This window comes from Ranitomeya variabilis, chromosome 7 (genome assembly GCF_051348905.1).
Source record: "Ranitomeya variabilis isolate aRanVar5 chromosome 7, aRanVar5.hap1, whole genome shotgun sequence".
Taxonomy (NCBI): Eukaryota; Metazoa; Chordata; class Amphibia; order Anura; family Dendrobatidae; genus Ranitomeya; species Ranitomeya variabilis.
Window position 1 is genome coordinate 171,704,884 of NC_135238.1, and position 18,244 is coordinate 171,723,127.

Genomic DNA, 18,244 nt, shown 5'->3' on the forward strand with positions numbered 1-18,244 from the left:
GATCTGAGGGCATCTACCCAGGCCAGAACCTGCCTCATAGTGAGCGACCCACCTGTCTGTCCTGCCATGTCCACCTTTATAGCTTCCATACTTGAAGCTCAATCTTCTGTAACCCCTGTAGCTGCGTCTGTGCTGTTTCCCACACACTGAACGACTGGGTACTGAATAACTGGGCAGCACGGTGACTTAGTGGTTAGCACTGCAGCCTTGCAGCGCTGGAGTCCTGGGTTCAAATCCCACCAAGGACAACATCTGCAAAGATTTTGTATTTTCTCTCCGTGTTTGCGTGGGTTTCCTCCGGGTTCTCCGGTTTCCTCCCACATTCCAAAGACATACTGATAGGGAATTTAGATTGTGAGCACCATTGAGGACAGTGATGATAATGTCTGTAAAGCGCTGCAGAATATGTTAGCGATATATAAAAATAAAGATTATTATTAACGTTACGGGGTCTTACAGTTGCCCAGGCTTAAAACCCTCCCGAGCTCTATGGGCGCCCTCGCCCTTCTGCCTCTAATCAGGAAGCTCCCTTCCTCTTACTATGGTGACCCCTCCTACAGTTAACTATCTACAGTGTGGAAGCCTATCTTTCCTAAACATACTAGGATGCCCCCCATCTAGTGGACAAAAATGGGCATAAAAATTCTCTCTTACACTAATATCAATATAATACATTGCATTACAATATACATATATAGCAGCATAGAAAACTGAAAGGGGTAGACTTTACATCCCCGTAGATAAGTTTCAGAGTTCAAAGTTTGTGCGGCAAGTCAGAAGCAGCAGCGCAGCCTCAGCCATGTGCAGGAGGGAAGAACTTATGCGTGCTGCTGCGTGCGGGAGATGCGTTGGATACCCACTACCTGGACCAGTTGGATGCTTTGCGCAACTATGATATTCTAATACAAGATCAGTGCACCTCTCCTTATCTTATATCGAAGATTGAAAACAGAGAACGCTATTTATCTCCTATCATATCATAGATATGCCCATATATTAATAAGTCACGATATTTTGAAGCAGCACAAATCCTGTGCTTATCACACACTGTAAGCTTATAATAACGGTTTCTCTGCATCAGATAACCTAAGAAATGTACTTACAGTGTTGTTGTTTTTCCAGCTCCATTATGTCCCAGCAGTGATGTTATGTGACCTTCGTAGAACTTTAGGTTTAGGTTTTCCACGGCTGCTTTTGACTGGTAGATCTTTGTCAGGCCATGAAGAGACACTCCTACATTAAGATCTGCGGGTTCCTCCTCATGTGGATAGAGGTCGTCTCCTGCAGAAAAAGTTTGTGCAAATATAAGTACACCTCATATTTTGATCGGGTTTTACAATGTTTGATATTAACACCTGGACATCGGAATTTAAAGTAATATCCATAGACTCAGTGGTGTAACTCAAAGCTCATTGGCTTGAATGGAAAATCTCCAATGGGGCCGCAACTATCACGGGTCTTTAATATAAAGTCTTTTCGTATTGCCAAAGGAACCTTTTGAGTCCCTTTAGGATCCAGGCCAGGGTGTATGTACAACCCATGCACTTACTATAGTTACACCCCTGCATAAACTTCAACATACTAGTAAGTGGCAAACAATTTTTCTAGGGACAGTTTATCTTTTATATTTTAAGATGATATTTTCCAAGTAATTGAATGGTTAGTGCTTGTACAGAAATAGATGGCTGTGTTCCGCCAAAAAGAGTGCTACACCCATCCATGGGTTATAGGTGGTGTTCCAGCTAACTCTATTCACCACAGTGGAGCTGATTAGTAATTCCAGACACAACCCACGGCAGTGCTTCATGTGGAAGACCGCAACTGCAGGAATTAAAAATAACATTAAAATCAAACGTTCTACGTATAGACGAACGGTAGGACGGTTTATAGGACCAAAGTCTTGATTTTTTTCTGTACACTGAACAATAAATAATGAATATATAAATATACTGTAAGGTTTGAAGCAACTATCTAGAGATTTTCTACTTTGTCACTTTTCTCCTTACCCTTTTTCTCAGGAATGCCATGAGCAACAAGATTAGAGATCATCAATCCACTTGGCTTCCTGGAACAGACATTTTGTAATCCACAACATTCCATCCAGAAGGATGGGAGAACAGGATAATACCAGGGAACTGCAATGCCGTATTTTCCTTTAATAAAGCATATAAAATTAATATTAGTAGCAAGTTAACAAAACAAAGCAAAAGATCTAATCAGTAAAGCCTTAGTCACATAATTCTTACCAGGGAACACTATCCTTATGTACCAGCCAACAATAAAATAAATCATAGCATCTATCAGCATAATCCAGCACAACCAGCCAAAACAAAATGTGTCACTGGCCATGGGGGAGGTATACATGTTATGCCACTGAATCCCTGCAATGACAAACAAAGAGTTAACACATGAGGAAGCTTTATTCAAACTAGATGAATCACAAGTAACGTCCCATTGTTAGATGTGTACAGTCCCAAATGCAGTGTTTGGATTAGGTCAAGTACCAAAAATGTCAAATATCCTAATATACGTACTGTATGGCAGAGGTGTCAAACTGCATTCCTCGAGGGCCGCCAACAGGTCATGTTTTCAGGATTTCCTTAGCATTCCACAAGGTGCTGGAATCATTCTGTGCAGGTGATTAAATTATCACCTGTGCAATACAAGGAAATCCTGAAAACATGACCTGTTGGTGGCCCTCGAGGAATGCAGTTTGACACCTCTGCTGTATGGCACAGTATGGGGTTACTTCGGTTTGGCTCAGTCTTTCTAATGTTCCAGTTCATGTGCTGTTTTACTTCATCAGGAGCAGTACACAAGGACTATGGATGGTAGACCACTCTGTATTTTCAGGAAACGCTTTTATTATACTCACAGACACAGACTAGATCCTAAAAATGTCTGTGACAGAGCGGGAAAGCTCATCTCCTCTCTAGCCCAACTAAGGTTTCGCCTATTCGGCTTCTTCTGCGTATAACAAAGCCATTTGCTGAAGATATCGGACAGTCCACAATGCTTAAAGAGATTATCCAGTTCATCTTCCATTAAACAGATTTGTTGAGGACTTAAGTTTGTGTAGCAAAGATTTTTTTTATTCTAGTGTCATTTTGTGAGCATGCCTTTTTTTACCCTTTTTTATGTCCTATAGAAAAATGTATTTTAATAATGGCAAATGCCCAGACCCTTACCCTAAACACACTGGATTACAAAAAGACCAAAACCTGTCTTTGTCATACTCTCTTATTTTTAAACATTAGACATGTGTATTTTTTCGACAGTGACGGGGCTAGTAACAACTAATTATATTGGCAGTGACTTTTTTTAGTTTATTTATTTTTAACAACTTTTACTTTATTTATTTTTAATTTACTTCTTATAGTGACCCTCCCATAAGGTCATAAAAAACCTTGGTGGGAGAGGGGCATTCAATATTTAAATACTTTTTTTTAAATCTGATTTCTCCTGTAACTGGGGCTGTTAGATTAGCCCCAGTTACATTGGGAATGCAGCCTCATGGCTTACGCAGCTGCACAATCTCACTGCAGATTAGAGCGCGGACGTGTAAAAGCTATGGTTGGTCTAAAGGCGGTGAAATAAAGATTGCTCCCATAGTGATATTTGGTATAGAGATTGCATGGCTAATATGCAGATGTTATGTTTGTCTACAAATGTTAATGAGATTCTTACCTTCATCCTGTTCCTCATAGCGAATGATATACTGTGTGGCATAGCTCAAAGCCGTCGGAGAGAAAAGACTCTAAATATAATGAAAATAATGACAAGAAGTTACCGTAATAGTTGAATCAATTCATAGCATTTGTGTCAGGCTTACCATGATGCTAAGGAACAGTTCACACAATGTTTAGTTTGTGTTGAGTATCCTTTTATTTTTAAAGTTTAATTGGGCGGCTTAGATAGCTTTGGAAGTCAAAAGTCTCCTGAAAAAAATGTGTATATAGCAAAGGGTACATTTGCTTACACTTTGAGTCAATGGCAATTGAATGTAATCTTACAGCATATGTCCATGATGTGATGTCACTGTTCAAGCAGCCACTGGACCGCTGCAGGCTATCATTGGCTAGAGCAGTCAAGTGACTTTGAGCAGCAATCATCCTAAAACAGCTAATAATGCGCTGCTCAAAGTCACCTGACCTCTGCTGCCAATCACAGTGCAGAGCAGTCCATGAGCTGGTGAAATAATGATATTACAGCTTTCTTTATCTACGAAGACCATGGATCCACCTGCATAGCAACCAGGTGGGTGAGTATTACTGAGAATGTTATTTTCTACGTATTATGCCCAGACAACCCCTTTAAAGGGAATCTGTCACCTCAAATTGGTGGCCTATATAAATGCCCTGTGTCCTGTCCAATGGGCGGTATTTCGTCTTCTTTTCTCCACCCCATCCTTCCCCGCTGTCCACAATATTTTCATGAATTTAAGTAGGTGTCCTCCATAGTTCGCGCGTGCGCAACGCAATCTTGCCTCGCGCATGCGCAGTGTGCTTTGCCCAACTGCGGGCAAAGCCGAGAAGCATTACTGCGCATGCGCCGGCACGCTATGTCCCGGAAGTATTTCGCTGGGTTCCAGGACATAGTGCGCCTGCGCATGCACAGTAATGCTTCTCGGCTTTGCCCGCAGTTGGGCAAAGCATACTGCACGTGCGCGAGGCAAGATTGCATTGAGCACACGCGAACTACGGAGGACACCTACTCAGATTCACGAAAATATTGCAGACAGCGGGGAAGGATGGGGTGGAGAAAAGAAGACGAAACACTGCCCATTGGACTGGACACAGGGCATTTACATAACCCGCCAATTTGAGGTGACAGACTCCCTTTAATAGTTTGTAAGCTATTATTTTTTTAGTATCTTTATAGAAAACAAAATCTGTTTGTTTTTTTTTTTTCCAGTTCTCGTTTTTAACCACAATTTACTGGAAGGTAGAGATCTACTATGTATCAGTACCATATTCCTGTAAAGAAGAAGAATACCATTTAGATCTTTAGGTAGGGAAAATTCTCTTTTACAGAACAATGCTGCCAGTAACTCATTTTGAATGTTTCTGCCTTCTATGCTACAGGTTTATGTTCTAGATAAGATAAACTTTAAGAATGAGCAAATAATGAATTAACCCATTTAGAGGCATCTACTGAGTACAGTCAGCGGATGGCCAATCCCTAAATGTCCTGTGTGGTCAGAGGAGAGATGATAGAACACCCAGGGTAGATGTGATATAGTCACCCATGCCATAAATAATTATACCAGCAAACAAGGTTCAGACTCACCAGCAAGGTTTTACTGGCAAAGGACAGGTCTGTCTCCTTAGAAACCACAACAATGAATGGAAAGAAGGTGATGATGTATATGAGACTGCCACTAAGAGCAGCTACATTCGTGTTGTGGAAGAAAACGCTGATGAGGTAACTCATTGCTATCACTGTCAGGCTGTAATCCAGGAAGAAAAGGAACATAAGGAAACCATTGCTGTGGGGCAGAAGTTTGCCAAACTTTAGAATGAGGATAAGAATGGCAACAGTGATTATTAGGAAACAGGCACATTCAATGAACCAAGCGAAAAAGTGGCTGCAGGAGTTGATTCCCATCATCTTCATGTACTGCAAAAAGAAAGAAAAACTCAATTTGCATCAAAATACATAGTAATACTAGACTGGAAACGAAAAGTGATGTCACCCACAGAAAAAAAATGGCAGGGCTTTACAGTAACTGGACTGTGAGACCCCATGACCGTACATCCTGTGTTTTTCTTGCTTTAGGTTGTTACTCAACTTTGTTTTATAAGTTTCAAATTCATGCAAAGTTCCTTATACATCCAAACATTTGTGTTAATAACCATCATCCTACCTACAGCAACCACTAGAGGGAGCTCAAAGAGGCCCTCTCACCAGGATTTTATACCCCAAACTGATGTCATGTGTATAAAAGTGCTTTAATCCTGATTAAATCCCTACATTTCGTATAGAAATCCGTTTTGCTGTTTAGGAGAAATCCAGAGATGAAATTGTATGCTAATGAGTTGGAAGAGCACTGATACAGGAGTGACCTGTCAGTCAGAGACAGGAGGCGGACAGTGGGCGGGAACAGGGAAAGAGGCAGGAGAGCTGGAAGTGCAGCGTCCACCTCACTGCACTTGCTCCCTCTAGTGGCGGCTGCAGGTAGCCAGAAATCCACAACTTAAAGTGGATTTCGATTGAAATATAATATTCTTTGCTGTGTTTCTATACATAAAACTTACTCATGTAATCAGCTGCACCCCTCATTATCTAAAGATATTGCTGCAAGTTCACTTCTGGCTTGTGCTCAGGAGTCGATTTCCTAAGTCAGCACAATATTAACGCTGCTTCTAAAGGGGACGGTCTAACCCATTGAAATGAACAGGAAGGCCTTGTGGTATAGCGTATTACATAGGTTATTTAGGATATAGGATAATAGCTTAGGGTATTTTTATTTATTGAGGGGTCTCTAATTTCAGATGGTGGACAATCCCTTTTACTGTATGCAGGAGATTTAGAACTTTAATCACAATAAACATATATTGAGAAATTCATCAACACAGAATTTGAGGCCTATTTAGGTTGGTAAAAATAAAAGTGTTGTTCAATATTAATTTTTTTTTTTACATGGAATTATAGAAAGCCTAAATTTACACAAGGGAAAATCACCTGAATTAAAAACTAACTACATTTTTTTAATAGAAATTCAAATGAACAGTAAAAGTGAAAATATGAAACTTTGTAATTTATCTTTTTTCGAGAAAAATGGCTCACTCTCCACAATCAGTCACATCTTCTCTTCCTGCACAGAATATTTATTCTCAAAAACTGTTCAAAATATTTACGAATCTGTTTTTAATGAGGGATCAAATTACACTTGCTGCCTATAGAAGTCTATGGAGACGGGAGTAGGGAGAAGGTGCGGGAAAAAAAAGAGTCAGAGTATACAAAGGGAAGCTGTGGAGGGGAAACAGATAGTGATGTACCTTATAAACACACACATACGACACTTTACTCTGAAAAGTCACCCGACTTTAGGTAACTATATGTGGTCCTGGTGGACTAAAATATGAACAAAAAAACTTTTCATAAAAATGAAGCCTGGGTATCTCTATTATTCTGAAATCTATATAGTCTGAGAAATTCATAACTACAGATTAGCAGGAATAAAAAAAATCTCCTTCAGTTCCTGGCTAAGAGATGTAAATCATTCAGCTGCGGCGCTAAAAACTAAAACTCCGAGCACTAAAAAATACTCGGAGGACACCCGCCCGTGCTCGAGAAATCTCGAGTAACGAGTATATTCGCTCATCACCAGAGAATGTCTTTCCTGGTGTGTCCTACCTCATGTAGCCTAAGTTCTTTCTCATGAACAAGCTTCTTTACAAAGGCCGCGATGAAAAGAACCCATGAAATCATCAAGGCGATGGGAAGGGAGAAGGACAAGCTGTAGAGAAAACTGCCAAAACAAAAAAGAACGGAGTTGTTAGTGCTGCCTATTTCCTATAACATGGTGATGGAGTAGTGAGGTGACTGAGAGGATGAGGGACGCATTACTGTACGTGCTTACCTGTTCTTCTTGTAGCAGGGGAAAGGCATGGGCTGGTATTGCACGCCAACATCATCCAGGCTCTTGTTGGTCTGCATCTCAATGATAGCTCGATCAATGTTTTCCTGCAAATACACAAAGCCACGGCTGTATGTGTTCACAGTGGTATGTGGCCCGGGAACCCAGTAAGAATCTCTGATGTAGTTGGTGTCCTCCGATAGCAACGAGCGCATGGTGATACTATAAGTCATGTGCTTCGGCAGGCCAGAAGCTGAGCGTGTATTCCTACTGGTGCCGGAGGGAAGGTTGAAGGTAACCGCTGTACGGACAAAGAAATTACGGTTTTAGAAATTATTTAGTCTTACAAAATTATAAATGGCTCTAAAGTAGTGATGAATGAACGTGCTGGGATAAGGCATTATTCAAGCATGCTCGGGTGCTAACCGCGCGTCTTCGGCATTCTCGAATAATATGTTCCAAGTCCCAGCGACTACATATCTCGCGGCTGTTCGACAGCCTCAACACAGGCAGGGATTGTCTATTTATTCGTTAAACCCTGCATGTGTTGCGGCTGTCTAACAGACAAGAGACACGCAGCCGCGGAGACCCGGAACATATTATTCCAGCACGCCGAAGACACCCGGTTAGCACCCGAGCATGGGCGGGTAACACCTTATCCGAGCACATTTGCTCATCACCACTCTAAATTTAGAGCAAAACCCTTTTTTTTTCTAGCCGTCACCTGCAAAGAGCTCATTGGTCGTCTGCAGCTCATCGGCCTCGGCCAGCATTTCTGTAGCACTGCTGAAAGGTGTAATCCGATTATATGACATGCAGGACAGAAGGTTGTCCAGGACCTGACTTAACGCTTGGCTCACTCTAATGTAACTTTCATTATCAATCAAGAATTGGATATAACTGTCTGCGGAAATAGAAAGGAAGAAGATCATTAAAAATGAGGCCGCATCTGGAAAAGTGAATAGTTTAACTTTTTATTATGATTTTTATGCTATGTAATCTATAGACTAGAACTATTAACACTGACAAACGTCTCTTGGCACATTTGACTCTGCAAATTGGCATCTACTGAAATATCAAATTTACATAGTAAACTACCTTTCTGGCACCTAGAAACAACTTACTTAAATGATACAGTCATTTCTGAAAGAATCACTATTTTCTACATGGATTACTGTTCTGCATAATTTTCTAGAATATATATAAATTTCTAGATTTAAAAAAAAAACCCCTTGCTGGTGCAGGTGAATGGAGTATTATATTATTAGTCACGTTATTACAGGTTTTATAACATTTATATAGAATGTTATGTAGAAAAATATAGGGTTATATTAGCTATTGTTATTAATTATTGTTATTATTAGCTACTAAATCCAAATAGCCATGAAAAATGCTGTATATTGAGACTGTTCCGTGGTACACAGCGCCTTCTAGTGCATAAATACAGCACTGCCTTTAGGAATGAATCTCCTTTGTATTTATAGGTAATAAACTTTCTGCTATCTGATCTCACACCGCAGACACAATAGGAGCGCAGGCAGAGTCACTTACTGGCTGTAGTTAATTTTGCAGATAGATCGGTTGTATTAATCTGTAGAAATTCCTCCAAAAATCCATTGATGACTGTATTGTTCAGAATTCCCTATGGGTACAAATGTTATTATTGGTACAAATCAAAATCTTTTTTCTTAAATATTCTAATAGTTACAATTGTAAAGTGCTGTGGGATATGTTGGCGCTATATAAATAAAATTATTATTAGTTATAATATTACAAGACAAAAAGATTTCTGTTACCACATTAAGGCACGTGACTTTTAGACAGATGAAAGGATTCATTAAAGCAGATCTTTACTATTGATGGCTGATGCTTAGGATAGGTTATCAATGTCTGATCGGTGGGGGGTGACACCCAGCACTGATCAGCTGGTCCTGGTGTCAGTGGCACCCGAAACTGCAAAGTTACAAAGTTGTATAGTGAAGGCGGCCGGGTACTACACATGTGCCACGTATTCAAGTTAATAGTGGGTGGAAGTGCAGTATACAGCAGTATACAGATAGACCTGTGCTGTGCAGCTCCATAATGTTGCAGAACCTGCTGATCAGGGACCTGGTGATCAGTGGCAGTGCTGGGTGTTGGACCTCCACCGATCAGACATTGATGACCTATGCTAAGGATAGGCCATCAATGATAAAGTCCTGGACAACCTCTTTAAAGGCTTTCTTCAGTAAAGACATTGATGGCGTCTCAAGGAATATTACACCTGATCCATCTGATGATTTTGGATTGGGCCCCTGTGAGCTTGTAGACCGTGGCAAGAATACTAGGAAACCCTGATGCTTTCTTGACTCCTGGCAGCACATGCCCTGTTGCCTAGAAAAGAGCTAAAGTCGCTCACCACTTTCCTAGCACTGTAGTCCTAGCGATCTACGGGCTCACGAAGGGCAACGGCGCGTCTTTAGTGTGTAACCTTAAAACATACTAGACACTATAGTATACAGCTGCATAAAAGTAGTAAATGGAAGTTATAGCGTTTCCACTATATACGCTATGCTCCGATCATGGCTCTTCTGCAGACGTATTCTACAACCAGGGGTACAGCATAATATAATTCTGCAAGTAATCAGAGATGTTATTGTAAAAAATAACATATTTTTCCAGGTTCAGAAATCTCGAAGGTTCAGGCTAATTCAATGAGTTTTTATGCTTCTTGTGCTTAGAAGTAAAAGTAAGTAATAGTTCATTAGAGACAATATAATAATGTATACCCACTGGGCCGATTAGAAAGTAATTATGCTGCAACTGATGTTAAAAAAAAAGATATTACAGACTATATACAGACCACCTCAACCCCAAATCAAGGAACTGAATTCCTGCAATAGGATCTGAGTTTTACAAGCCAAATGTCACGTCGCACCCCTAGGTAAATCTGCTCCCAGATTAGACAAGCACTTGCCTGCAATGTGGCTATCAGCTTGCCAGCTTCTGTTATGTATTTCCAGTTATCCATAAGTTTCTGAATGTTGGTGGATATAGTGTTGAATGTTTTCTTGTAATTTTCCACTTCTAGTATCTTGTTGCTAGTCTGGAAAACATTAGAAAATGATAGATACTGTATATTTCATTTAAGAAGAATAGAAACTACAGTGAACATTTGATCTGTATAAAACAGTCACATTGGGAGTATATTGGTCTTACAGTAAGGACTCAATCAGACATCCATTTTTTTCACATACGAGAATAACGGGCTGCATTTCATCAGTGTTTTTGATCAGAGTGTCATCAGGAGTTTGGTCAGAGTTTCATCAGTTTTTCTTGGATAAGAAAAAAAGATATTTCTCCAGCTTCTCCCATCAACCAGTCCAGGAAAAGCAGACAGCACATGGATGCCATCTGAGTGCACTTCGATTTTTTTCACGCCCATAGACTTCAATTACCGATTTTGAGCTGAAACCTAGAGCAGTATTGGACATGTCTCCACAATTTTGCATGGACCACTTGATCTGACAAAAAACATTGAAGAGCTCCATAGTCTATAATAGATATGAGTTTTATCCATAATACTCGTATGTGAGAAACGGACACCTGAATGAGCTCTAACGTGATCAGCGAGCCTGACATCTGATAGCAACTCTACATACCTGTCTTGCAACAATTTTTGTGACTGCAGAATATCCTATTAGTTATATCAATGATATATGTATTTTCTGAAACCTGCACACATGTGGGTGCACAGCATCATGTACAGGAGTAGCAAGCATCAAACTAAATTGCATCACATGACTGCGATGTTACATACTTATTGGCCATAAAAGTAGCACAAACAGAGTGAGACCAACACAATCATTTGGCGCTTGCTCCATCTGTCTGTAGGTTTTTTTCTTCATGTGGCTTTGTACCTTCTCCATTATCTTCTGAGTTTCCGCAGTGTTTGGTGAGTAAAGAATTTGTCCATATAACAACGGTTTCAGCAGAATCCAATAACTGGCTCCAGAAGACGTCTTCACCAGATTTGTGAATAATTCTAAGCAAAATGAGTCTGAAAAATAGACAGTTATGAACTAGGGGTGGAAACAAAAAGCACATATAATACCTCTAATATCCTCCCGAGTCCGGACTTACTGTTGGTAGGTATGCCGTATAACTGGTCAAGCGTCTTGGCTCTGCTTTGTTTTGCAGATGATTGTAAAGTAGGGTATAATGAGTAGAGGGCCTGGCTCAGTCCCTTGTAGTTCCCATTACACAGAAGTTTTGTAATATCAGTAAATGAGGCAGTGATCGCTCGGTTACTTGGATCCAATAGAAGATCCTGAAAATAGAAAGCATATGACAAAACGTCTTTAAGGTATATACCATGGCATTTGAAAAAAGGAAATTATGCAACTTTATAAATTGACTTGTTTAAAAAACGATCCCAGTGTTTTCTCTCTACAGCTCATATGCAGACCCATGTGCCTCCTTACAAACCTTGTGGAGACGGATCTTGCAGTCATACTACGTTCTATTTGCATTGAATAATGCTAGTAAGAAAAAGTGGACAGACGGAAGGGAGTCGGGCTCTCTAAGAATTGTGTGCAGACTCTATTTCAGCCATGGGGAGCTAGGTCTGCAGAGGATTCACCACACTGTGGAATATTTGCATGAATACTACTTGTAAGGTTGTCAAGTTAGTTTTATTGTAGATAAGTTACAGTAATACAAGAAAACAATATATACTGTATATATATTAGGATTTCTCTCACAGGTAGGGATTAGGCATTAGGCCTTAGGTACCATACACACAGGCAATGCAGTTTGGTCCAAATGTGCAGTTTTTATTGTTTTCCACAGGTTGCACAGCACCAGAACAAATTCATAAGCAAATCCCTAGCCTTGTCTGGGCACTGGGCTATTCATACACGGCTCAGCTAGCCCCAGCTTGGTCAAACAAAACAGCCATTGTCCATAGCAACCACTGATACTTGCAGTTCTCTGTACAGGACCTGTGTGGTCTCTTCTCAGAGAGGGATTCTGGCCTTTGCTACATTCAGCAGACTGACTGACTCCCCAGCCACTCCATTCAGACAGAGGCCCTGGCAAGTCTCTCTCTCTCAGCTGCAGCTCACATTTTGGCTGGTCACCAGCAGCACACTCATCTCTGTTTCATCATCCAGCAGACTAAGGGTACCGTCACACAGTGGCACTTTCATCGCTACGACGGCACGATTCGTGACGTTGCAGCGTCGTATGATTATCACTCCAGCGTCGTAGACTGCGGTCACACGTTGCAATACACGGCGCTGGAGCAATAATTTCATGACGTATTTGCGATGTAGAAGCCGTTGGTTACTGTGCGCACATCGTATACAACCTGTGTCACACGATGCAATCATCCCGCCACAGTGGGACACTAGACGACGAAAGAAAGTTTCAAACGATCTGCTACGACGTACGATTCTCAGCGGGGATCCGGATCGCAGTAGCGTGTCAGACACAACGATATCGTAACGATATCGCTAGAACGTCACGAATCGTGCCGTCGTAGCGATGAAAATGGCACTGTGTGACGGTACCCTAACACTCCCTCAGGAGACTGAAATTCCATGAAGCTACTTCCTGGTTCTTATCTAAACCCTACAGGTTTATCTAATCAAGACTGCAGAGCTGGGATTTAACACTGCCCTTCCCAGCTATGCTAATATATAATATATATATACTGCTCAAAAAAATAAAGGGAACACTAAAATTCCACGTCCTAGACACTGAATGAAATATTTCAGTTGCAAATCTTTATTCATTACATAGTGGAATGCGTTGATAAGGATAAAACATAAAAATGACCAATGTAAATCAAAATTAACATCCCATGGAGGTCTGAATTTGTAATGATACTCAAAATCAAATTGGAAAATCAAATTACAGGTTGATCCAACTTCAGTTGAAATGCCCCAAGACAAGGAAATGATGCTCAGTAGTGTGTGTGGCCACCAAGCGCCTGTATGACCTCCCTACAATGCCTGGGCATACTCCTGATGAGGTAGCGGATGGTCTCCTGAGGGATCTCCTCCCAGACCTGGACTAAAGCCTTCGCCAACTCCTGGACAGTCTGTGGTGCAATGTGACATTGGTGAATGGTGCGAGACATGATGTCCCAAATGTGTTCAATCGGATTCAGGTCTGGGGAACGGGTGGGCCAGTCCATAGCTTCAATATTGCAGGAACTGCTGACACGTTCCAGCCACATGAGGTCTGGCATTGTCCTGCATTAGGAGGAACCCAGGGCCAACCGCACCAGCATATGGTCTCACAACGGGTCTGAGGATCTCATCTCGGTACCTAATGGCAGTCAGGCTACCTCTGGCGAGCACATGGAGGGCTGTGTGGCCCTCCAGAGAAATGCCACCCCACACTATTACTGACTCACCGCCAAACCGGTCATGCTGAAGGATATTGCAGGCAGCAGATCACTCTCCATGGCGTCTCCAGACTCTGTCACATCTGTCACATGTGCTCAATGTGAACCTGCTTTCATCTGTGAAGAGCACAGGGCGCCAGTGGCGAATTTGCCAATCCTGGTGTTCTGTGGCAAACGCCAAGCGTCCTGCACAGTGTTAGGTTGTGAGCACAACCCCCATCTGTGGATGCCGAGCACTTAGACCATCCTCATGGAGTCAGTTTCTAACCGTTTGTGCAGACACATGTACATTTGTGGCCTGCTGGAGGTGATTTTGCAGGTCCCTGGCAGTGCTTCTCCTGTTCCTCCTTACACAAAGGCTGAGGTAGCGGTCCTGCTGCTGGGTTGTTGCCCTCCTCCCCTCCAGGTCTCCTGGCGTACTGGCCTGTCTCCTGGTAGCACCTCCAGGCTCTGGACACTACGCTGACAGACAGAGCAAACCTTCTTGCCACAGCTCACATTGATGTGCCATCCTGGATGAGCTGCACTACCTGAGCCACTTGCATGGGTTGTAAAGCACAACCAGCTTTCAAAAGTGACCAAAACATCAGCCAGAAGGCATTGGTACTGAGATGTGGTCTGTGGTCCCCACCTGCAGAACCACTCCTTTATTGAGTGTGTCTTGATAATTGCCAATAATTTCCATCTGTTGTCAATTCCATTTGCACAACAGCATGTGAAATTGATTGTCAAACAGTGTTGCTTCCTAAGTGGACAGTTTGATTTCACAGAAGTTTGATTTACTTGAAGTTATATTCTGTTGTTTAAGTGTTCCCTTTATTTTTTTGAGCAGTGTGTGTATAAATATATATATATATATATATACATATATATATATATATATATATATATATATACATATATATATATATATATATATATATATATATATATATATATATATATATATATATATATATACATGCCTAAATTGGAGTAGTGGAGAGGAGGGGGAACCTAACTGCCAGCCCTCCCATGAGATGACTTTTATCATATCTGCCTTATATAGTGATGAGCAAAAGTCTAAAAAGGTTTTGAACTTTTGACTTTCAGGCTCCATATCTCACCACCTACTACTGCTTTGATCGTGAGAATACCATCATTTTATAGACAATCATCTTGTCTACCTCATACATAAATTTGCATTGCAACTATTTAGCATATTATTAGTTGTGCAGACTCTTGTAATTTTACTGCATTGTTACTGTTTTGCTCCTGGTGGTGGAAAAATCTTTTTGTTCTTAAATACTACAAATTGCAGCCTGTTCTCCTATTACCTAATAGCTCAGTGTGTTTTTAGGTTGAGTCCCAAGCGAAAGGTCCATTTATCCGTTCAGAAGAAGTGGACATCCAGGCAAATTATCGAAGTCAACAAGTTATCTCATCACAAGGTCTATCAATTCTGGCACAACAAGCATGGCAGTGGAGGTGGCTTGTATGCATCGTAATAATGAGATCACAGACGTCCATGCTAGTACCGTGTGATGCACATTACACAAGTCTGGAATGGTGGCCCAAAAAAAAGGTGTAGAATCCTCAATAGGAATAAGAAGCAACAACTCGAGTTTGCAAAAAAGAACTAAATGCATTATCCAGGCTCTGATGGGTGCAAATGGGTCTTGAAGAAACTAGGGAAAAGGGGCTAAGGATCGAGAAATTGAAGGCAAAGTCAACTTTTGTGGAGGAAGCTGATAATATGGGGTTGTTTCAAAGGCATTGGATACTTGACTAGGATTGATGGTGGTCTCAATGCTGAGCTATATGTGAGTATCCCACAAGACGAGTTACTTTGTTCAATCGAGTACTATGAGTATGAAAAGGATGACATAGTGTTCCAGCAGGACAACAACCTGAAGCATATGTCAAGATTGGCAAAGAAATGGTTCAGTGACAATGAAAGGGAGATTCTGGCTTGGCCCCCACAATTTCCAGACCTCAACCCAATCAAATACTTGTGGGTAGAGTTGAAGGAAAACTGTTTACATACCCAAGTGAGTCGACCAGTATGCACCAACTTTGGTAGTAAGCCCATGTGCACACGTTAAGTATTTTTCGCGTTTTTTTCGCGTTTTTTCGCTATAAAAACGTGATAAAAACGCGAAAAAATGCTTACATATGCCTCCCATTATTTTAAGTGTATTCCGCATTTTTTTGTGCAAATGTAGCCTTTTTTTCCACGAAAAAATCGCATTGCGGAAAAAAAAGCAACATGTTCATTAAAATGCGGAATTGCAGGGGATTCCGCACACCTAGGGGTCCATTGATCTGCTTACTTCCCGCACGGGGCTGTGCCCACGATGCGGGAAGTAAGCAGATTATGTGCGGTTGGTACCCAGGGTGGAGGAGAGGAGACTCTCCTCCACGCACTGGGCACCATATAAGTGGTCAAAAAATAAGAATTAAAATAAAAAATAGTCCTATACTCACCCTCGATGTCTTCCCGCCTCCACTGCACGCTGTCGCTTCGGTTCCTGTAGCTGATGTGCGGTGAAGGACCTTGCCGATGACTTCACTGTCCTGTGATTGGTCGTGAGCAGTCATGTGACCGCTCACGTGACCGTGACGTCACGGAAGGTCCTGTGCACACAGACCAGCTATAGGAAGAGGAACGGACGCCGCTGAGGAGATGTCTGGGTGAGTATAACCTTTTTTTTTATTTTTTTTATTATTTTTAAACATTCTATCTTTTACTATAGATGCTGCATAAGCTGCATCTATAGTAAAAAGTTGGTCACACTTGTCAAACAGTATGTTTGACAAGTGTGACCAACCTGTCAGTCAGTTTTCCAAGCGATGCTACAGATCGCTTGGAAAACTTTAGCATTCTGCAAGCTAATTACGCTTGCAGAATGCTAAAAAACGCGAAAAAAACGGAAAAAAAACGCAAAAAAAAAAATGCGGATTTCTTGCAGAAAATTTCCAGGTTTCTCCAGGAAATTTCTGCAAGAAATCCGCAACGTGTGCACATACCCTAAAGGTCTGGGATCAGATTTCAGTCAAGACATGCTTTAATCTGATCAAGAGCTGCCCAGAAGGATTCAGGCAGTGTTGAAAGTCAAAGGTGGATTTACAAAATATTAACCAAATAATAAAAATTAAAATTTAGATATTTAGGAGCATAACAGTAACAATGCAGTCACATGACAAGAATCGGCATAAGTAATTATATGCTAAATATTTGCAAGTCAAATTTTTGTATGAGATGACCAAGATGATTGTCTATAAAATGATTGTTTTACTTTTGAAGCAGTAGTGGGTGGTGTGATATGGAGACTAAAATTAAAAGTTCAAAACATTGTTACCCTTTAGCTTGTCCGTGTATACCATTAAATTCATTTATGAAAAACTTACCACACTTCTTCTCTGCCTGAGTGAACGGGGCTGCACACCCAAAAGTTTCTTCATGATACCCAGCACACTGTTTAGCTCCTCTTGGGAAGGCAAGTCTGCAAATATCTCATCCATTTTCTGGAGCAGGTTAATCAGTGCCGCTTTGATAATATCAAGATCCTTTTGCCATGTTGATGGAACCACCATCTACAATACGACATAAGTCTCTGTAAGGTGTAGCCTCAGCTAAAAATATAAACAATATATATACACTAATGCAGGCAATATATAATCATTGCTACTGTGTGCCACTTACCCTGTATATTAGTTGAAGAATATCTATATTCTGGAAAAATATTATGGCCGTTTGGTATCCTTTATCTGGAGGTAAGTTACAAAATACTTGCAGTGGTTCAGCCACCAGAGAGAGGTTTGTACGACACTGATACAGAGTGAAGAAACAGTCGATAATCTATGGGGAAAGAATTAAAAATATGACCATGATCCAGCTTAAAGTGACAGTCGTTTACACTACTAACACTAGTAACTGCCTAAAAAAAAGAATGGAATGATTGATGTCTTACTTCTGAAAAATTAATGCCTGTTATATGTAATTACATGAGGTTGATCGGTAATCCTGTCTGAAATAAAGAAGTGCAGAAACACCTTTGGACCCGTAAACTTCAGGTAGTACCACATTAGTATTGGTATCTCATTGCTACATACTCACTTGGCCCCTTCCTAAATCGTCTCCCTCTCAGGGTTCGGTGGGTGGAACTGACGATGGAGGGGGTGGTGATAACGTAAGAGCTGAGCGGCCCTCTTTCTGCCAGGCCTGGTATTCTAATAAGGTCTGTTCTGCTAGACAGCAGACTGATGAAGGGCAGTGTTCGGTAGCC

At 41.1% G+C, this 18,244-nt stretch overlaps 1 protein-coding gene across 1 annotated transcript in view; it reads right to left on the reverse strand.

Annotated features, from left to right (window-relative positions):
* ABCA12 (ATP binding cassette subfamily A member 12) overlaps positions 1 to 18,244 on the reverse strand; it is a 243,169-nt gene that overhangs the window by 101,917 nt on the left and 123,008 nt on the right. Inside the window, exons 19-32 of the mRNA XM_077272263.1 lie at positions 17,662 to 17,817; positions 17,367 to 17,552; positions 11,705 to 11,891; positions 11,482 to 11,621; positions 10,539 to 10,667; positions 9,134 to 9,224; positions 8,307 to 8,486; positions 7,586 to 7,883; positions 7,360 to 7,474; positions 5,290 to 5,619; positions 3,688 to 3,757; positions 2,247 to 2,381; positions 2,007 to 2,153; positions 1,104 to 1,281 (exon numbers count right to left, since the gene is read on the reverse strand). Coding sequence (XP_077128378.1) covers positions 1,104 to 1,281; positions 2,007 to 2,153; positions 2,247 to 2,381; positions 3,688 to 3,757; positions 5,290 to 5,619; positions 7,360 to 7,474; positions 7,586 to 7,883; positions 8,307 to 8,486; positions 9,134 to 9,224; positions 10,539 to 10,667; positions 11,482 to 11,621; positions 11,705 to 11,891; positions 17,367 to 17,552; positions 17,662 to 17,817 — 2,342 coding nt within the window. The remainder of the gene's footprint in view (positions 1 to 1,103; positions 1,282 to 2,006; positions 2,154 to 2,246; positions 2,382 to 3,687; positions 3,758 to 5,289; positions 5,620 to 7,359; positions 7,475 to 7,585; positions 7,884 to 8,306; positions 8,487 to 9,133; positions 9,225 to 10,538; positions 10,668 to 11,481; positions 11,622 to 11,704; positions 11,892 to 17,366; positions 17,553 to 17,661; positions 17,818 to 18,244) is intronic.